Source organism: Cantharellus anzutake, assembly GCF_015039405.1.
Source record: "Cantharellus anzutake strain C23 chromosome Unknown EI90scaffold_42, whole genome shotgun sequence".
Taxonomy (NCBI): Eukaryota; Fungi; Basidiomycota; class Agaricomycetes; order Cantharellales; family Hydnaceae; genus Cantharellus; species Cantharellus anzutake.
In genome coordinates this window covers 435,885-441,889 of record NW_024066992.1, presented here as the reverse complement: position 1 = coordinate 441,889, position 6,005 = coordinate 435,885, and the positions used below count along the sequence as shown (strand labels likewise).

Genomic DNA, 6,005 nt, shown 5'->3' with positions numbered 1-6,005 from the left:
AATGGATTATGGTGCCTGTTGGGACTCACATCTTCCTTGAATAGCTGTCGCAGCGAATGGGTTATCGAAGCGCGATGCCCTCGAGTTCCCAGACCCATTCGCTGTCATAACTGTAGACGCAGAACAGACTGCCACTACCAGTATAATCAAAAGGACTCTCGATCCGTACTGGAACGAAGGTTTCGATGTGCGAGTATCAATCCACGGCTCCGTCATGTTGCGATACATGCTGACCGAGTTCCGGATCCACACAGAAACGTCAAGGAATCATCTGTCATCGCAATTCAAGTACTTGATCAGGGAAAAATTGATGAGCCGGATCAGGGGTTCCTTGGAGTTGTCAATATTTGTGTGCGGGATCACATCGATATCCACAGTGAAGGGCGAGGTATGACCGATAGCAGTGTTCAACCAATCTAATGGCCAACTGAGCGTGGGGTAAACTCTTTAGAAATGCTCACCTTGAGCCTCGAGGGGTCAAACGATAACTTCGTAGTACATGGAAAGCTCACGGTCTGTTTATCCACGGATACGAACATGCCTAATCCAAATCTTGGTGTGTCCCAAGCGGTGGCTGCGTTGGAAGGTCTTGACCTGTCTGCCTCCACAAGCACCATTGGGGATACCCGTTCCATCGGTGATACTTCTGATATTCTGTCCCCCGCTTCTGCATGGGTATCGAGCCCTCCAGCAGCCTCGACACTCGGGCACTCCGATTCCCTTCGTAGTAGTCACCCTGCTAACGCCACCTCCCCAGCGATTACCAACCCGAACAGTAACTCGTCACCAGCTACAAACGCGGCGACGGACGCAGCTGCCACTTCCGCAAATGCTCAAGCAGTGAATGACATGCGGGACTTCAATCCCTACGAGGATCAACATGGCCCGTTGCCCCCTGGATGGGAACGCCTTGGTCGCACTTACTATGCCGATCACAATACACGAACTACGACATGGGAGAGACCCTCTAACAACCAGACGGCGAACATTCAAGCGCAGCAGGATACTCATACTGCCATCCCGGAGGATGACCTTTTGGGGACTGCAAGCGGTTCACGTTCGGGAGGTGCCAATCCTGCAACTGGTGATGCCACCGCTGTTGTAGGTGCAAATGATCCGCAGACAGCCGCCGGAAGTGGGCCTCTGCCCGTTGGATGGGAAGAAAGGCATACACTTGAAGGTCGCCCTTACTATGTTGACCACAACACACGGACGACTACTTGGGTGGATCCTCGTCGTCAGGCACTTGTAGTAACAAAAAAGCTCAGATTTCGCGCGTCCACGGAGCGACAACGAACTGGGTAAGAGTCTGACCGTGGCCGCAGCTTGCGCATGCATAAATTCATAGGACACGTAGCCTACACCAATTCAACAGGTTACAAGCTTGGCGTGGTCAACTCTTCGGCGCTAACCCCAGATAGCCTCCACGCGGCGATGGTACACATACAAGCGGGGACTCGCTGCCGCCTTCTTCCTGACCCTTTATATATCTCCCCAATCGCCTCATCCCGCAACCCAACCCCTCCACGACTTTCTCTCGGCGCTTCTTCTCGTCAGGGTTTATACGCCTTTTCGTGGAATGATCCGGAGGTTCTAAGTACCTCTTCCGCAAGAGTCTTGGCTCCCCGTTGAGAGGAGCACAGCGCCGGCCAAACATCCAAATGGGTATTACGCTACACCCGTTATATAATTGCGTCGGCGGCCGGGTCATGTCAATCCTTCAGTCGCCATAGCATGGCCGCGCGCGCCAATGGTCGTTCAATCATGAAGCTTCAACCGATTTAACTTTTGCGCTTGGCACAAGTCTGCGTGATGCAGGGTCCAGCGGCGGTGGTGTTATTGCCCTCCGTTGTCACGTGGCAGTGCGGCTATATATCCTGTTCTCCACCGCGAACTCCAGTCGACCTCATTCGAGCTTTACGTCCTTTCTTAAGCAGACTTGCCAATAATCCATGTCTATCATGCTCAATCTCAACTGCTGGGTACTTGGCGATGATGTTGGCCGAGTGTTCCGAGTGGAAATTTCGAATGCAGAGGATGTTCATGACCTCAAGGAAGCCATCATGGAGAAGAAGCCCGCACTCGATCACGTTGGCGCAGCCTTCCTCAGACTCTGGAAGGTTTCCATCCCAGTCGACCACAGTTTCGAGGGGAAGGTTGAACTTGAAGACAAGCAAGCACTATGGCCTATGAAGACATTGTCCAACATTTTCTCGGATGAACCGGATGATCAAACCTTACACATCGTTGTTCAGCTCCTGGATGTTGGTAATAGTCACGGAGCTTTCTCTGTCTGTGACCCATTTTCTCATTTTCAGTCCCACAATTAGATCCTCCTATCTTCGAACTGTGGTGTATCATGCGTGGCGATGACGTTAACTGCATGTTTCCGGTCAAAATTGCGAGTAACAAGTCTGTTGCCAACCTCAAGGATGCTATCAAGGAGAAGAACAAGAACGCACTCGATCACATTGACGCAGACCAGCTCGCACTCTGGATGGTTTCCATCCCATACGACGGCAATGTCAAGGAGAATGTGAAGAACGCGGAACTTGAAGATGAGAAAAAGCTATTCCCTCTGCAAAGATTGTCGGACATTTTCTCGCCTCCACCTCTGAGTAAACATCTACACATTATTGCTCAACCTCCACTTATTAGTGAGTGCAATTAATCGACTAAATGTCGTGTTCACCCCTTACCTGCTTGAACGCCGTTCATCTCTTTAGCGATAGCCCTAGCCCCTGGCAAGCGACCTCGTCCTTCTGATGATGTCGACCTTGCGCTGGAATCCAGACTCGCCAAAACTGCCCCTTCGTTGATAGGCAAGCAGGTCGAGTACATGTTATTGCAAAGAGAGTCGAACCAAAGGATCTTGGATGACCGTCCTACGCCAGATTCAGTTCCCCCAATTTCCCTCTTGTACCACGGCTTTGGTCGCTTCCAGGACATCTTCAATCATTATCCAGATCGCCTGGATATGGAGCGACAGAACCTCGAACTGGCTGTTGATTCTTTCGCGCAGAATATGACCCAATTCTATCATCATGAGACGAAGAGGATGGGGAAGGGCCTGTTTGCTTTGAACGAAATTCTCTCTCTTCGCGATCACCCTGGGCTTGACTTTGGTGATTCCTGCACAAGCGGTCACTATGATGGACCGCATGGAGCAGCATCTTGCATTGTTGAGTTCAGAAATGAGCTCTGTGACATTGCTTTGATGCCTACAGTTACGCTTGCCTCTTGTATCGCACATTCGCATAAGGATGCAATGAACCGTCCCAGCGGGCCAGCATTATTTAAAGGTTGGAGGGTCCCATGCCTTGGTCTAACTGTTATTGGTAAGTTGAATGTCTTTGGAACGGTCCAGTATGATGTACATTATGCCAGGCCCATATATTACCTTCTATGCCATAATTTTCCTCGGTCAGTGGCACATTGTCAGTCTCACCCCCACGCTATCATGCATTCCATCTGCATGTGAAGGTCGTGACCAGAAGGCACTCTATGCTGCCTTTTCTGCTGCATTGGACCTATTGAGTTGCATAGACTCGGATGCGAAACGCTTGATGCACACTCGGCCCAAGCTCGAACATGGTTACTACAAACTCCCATATGTTTCAGAGCTACCCAGGTATGAAAAGAGTGGGAAAATCCGTTTCCGGATTCTCGGGCTTCATCCACATGTACATGATATTCGTCATCTGTACATTGCTGAAACCACAACTTTCGGCAAGGAGCAAATCATTGTGAAATTTGCGCGTCGGTACTCAATTGCACTGCATGCTCTGTGTGCAAAAGAAGGGCATGCACCGGAAATTCTCGGCTATGAGCCACTACCGGGAGGTTGGTTCGCCATTGCCATGGATTATATCACCCCCACTGTACACCCCGGTGATTCTGACAACCTGGCGGATCACTGCCAGAAGTGGGTGAATGAATTGCGCAAACTCATGCAATCTTTTCATTCCGCTGGCTTTGTTCATGGGGACCTCCGTGAACCAAACATCCTTTGCAGTGGAGACCGGGTGATGTTGATCGATTTTGATTGGGGTGGGAAAGTCGGGGAGGTGTATTATCCATCTGCGCAGCTCTGTCCTGAGCTCATGGATGAGCGAGAGGGGACTGATCCGAGAATCTTGCAGGCTGATGATGTCCGGGTTTTAGGAAATACTCTCCGAACAATTGAAGAAAAGGCACGTCGCACTTCCAGGCACTCCCATTCATGAGGAAAACTTTCATCGCGAGCTGGTTGCTGTTGAACCCTGGACTACAGGGCCTCACTCGACAATTTACGTACCCGCTCTTTCCAATCTCGAATGCTCAGTTTTGGTCAGTGCAAGGTCGAGACATCGGTTCGAGAACACTGGAGCAAGCTGATTTCGGTTTGCAATTGTTCATGCGCGGTTTCCTGGCCCAACTGTTCCTTTATGATCGTAACTTACGGCTCTAATATCGCGAATACTCGCTTTGTCTGAGACATCATGCCTTCCCACTATCAATGTTCTGTCCATCTTTCCACACACACCACAACTACTGACCCCACTGACTCCGTTTTCCAACCGCCCCAGTACAGCCCAAGAACTAATGTAGCCCGAGCATGGGGCAAATACACCCTAGAGTACTTGGCCCGTAACATGCTATAACTGCATAATATCTAGACACAGGCAGTTCGTATAATGTTGAGTCATTGCTATTGCGTATGTTTGGGTAGAGTGAGAAGTCGACAAATTGTCAAGCCATTAATGCAAGTGTCAAGCGAGTATGAGAGGTTAGCTTCCCAGAGCACAACTACGTACTGAAGAAGACTTGGATTTGGAGGCACAAAACCATCAGCAGCAATCAAGCAAAAATCTTCCGTGATCAAGTAAAGCGATTTCCGTATGTCCCATGTTGAAGACTCGGCGGTCATCTTGAATGTTTTTCTATATATACGTTTGCCCTTTCCGCTTGAGATAGCACGGACTAGGAAGACCATGGACGGAGACGAGAGCTTAAGTATTGCGGGCCTAAAGGATCCACGGAAAAATAAACATTACGATTTGCGCCACTGACATCCATCATCATTCGGTAGGCATCTTGATGAGAGCGGGCAACAGGGTGCCACTTTGCTCCGATGGGACAATAATATAGACAGCGTATGGTGCGGCGCCTCCGCATGAGATGTACATATTCAATACGACCCGTCCAACGAGCAGCGGACGAGCAATTCGGGAATAAACCCAAAACGCCATAAGCCCCAACGCTACCTGGACACGCACAGCGCAGACAGGTGCAGAAAATACCACATAATTATATGTATGCAAGAATGGATCTATGTTTATTGGGTTCTCATGAAATTTTGCGCTCGAATCTTCTCCTTTCGTTCTTTCTTATGCCTCGCTTTCTGGGCCGCACCCCCAAGCCCCTGTTCTTCCGGAGGATATAATTTAGGCTGGAGGATCGTCCAAAGCCATGAAGGATATTCTTTATCTCCTACTGCCACGACGGGCGGTTGATCCTTCAAGTAATTAAGACCGGGCATGACTATTCCCGCAACGCATGATGATTTGGGCAGATCTGCATTGATGTTAAAAATATCAGAAAGTCATAGTCCGGAGTGGCTCACCTGGTGCAGAATCCGTAGGTACAGATGGAGCTTGGGGATTAACGCGACTCAGGGAAGCCAGTGTCAACGAAAAGGCTCGTGATCCTTTTGGGAGCGCATCGCCATACTTAAGAGAGGCAGTATTGCATTGATGAACTCCTGACCACCGCCTTATGAAAATCGTCTCCAACAACGCCCGAAGTTGAACTTTCATTTGACTTGAAAGAAAAAATCCGGTGTCAGGTCTCGTGATCACAAAAATCCCGTCGGCTCGCCATGGTTCAGCTGCGCCAGCGGAAGACAAAGCCCTCCTACGCTTCGTTTATTGAATTAGAGGAAGATGACGGCTATATCCTAGATTGGGGTGCTGCTCATGAGGGAAGTGCTGGGCCATCGGTCACCCGCTCAGGGCGACCTCTGA

General features: G+C 49.9%; 4 protein-coding genes across 4 annotated transcripts; 3 read left to right on the top strand and 1 right to left on the bottom strand.

Annotated features, from left to right (window-relative positions):
• Positions 1-52: 52 nt before the first annotated feature.
• EI90DRAFT_2886728 (uncharacterized protein) lies at positions 53-348 on the top strand (the record flags this gene model as incomplete). Its single annotated transcript, XM_039053967.1, has 2 exons — positions 53-193; positions 265-348. Coding segments are annotated over 2 exons (225 nt in total), but the record flags the coding sequence as incomplete, so codon positions are not given.
• A 226-nt stretch (positions 349-574) lies between these two features.
• EI90DRAFT_3068391 (uncharacterized protein) lies at positions 575-1,798 on the top strand. Its single transcript, XM_039061092.1, has one exon. The coding sequence runs from the start codon at positions 850-852 to the stop codon at positions 1,303-1,305; it is 456 nt and encodes a 151-aa protein (XP_038913412.1). The 5' UTR covers positions 575-849; the 3' UTR covers positions 1,306-1,798.
• A 154-nt stretch (positions 1,799-1,952) lies between these two features.
• Positions 1,953-4,226, top strand: EI90DRAFT_2975252 (uncharacterized protein; the record flags this gene model as incomplete). The annotated part of the gene is made up of 4 exons (XM_039055848.1): positions 1,953-2,120; positions 2,543-2,657; positions 2,739-3,338; positions 3,388-4,226. The coding sequence occupies 4 exons, from the start codon at positions 1,953-1,955 to the stop codon at positions 4,224-4,226; spliced, it is 1,722 nt and encodes a 573-aa protein (XP_038913411.1).
• A 789-nt stretch (positions 4,227-5,015) lies between these two features.
• On the bottom strand, positions 5,016-5,825 carry EI90DRAFT_2975250 (mitochondrial ribosomal protein L37-domain-containing protein). Its single transcript, XM_039055847.1, has 2 exons — positions 5,606-5,825; positions 5,016-5,556 (listed from the first exon to the last, which is right to left on the bottom strand). Exons 1-2 carry the CDS (start codon positions 5,796-5,798, stop codon positions 5,318-5,320), a joined length of 432 nt encoding a protein of 143 aa, XP_038913410.1. The 5' UTR covers positions 5,799-5,825; the 3' UTR covers positions 5,016-5,317.
• Between the last annotated feature and the right edge of the window lie 180 nt (positions 5,826-6,005).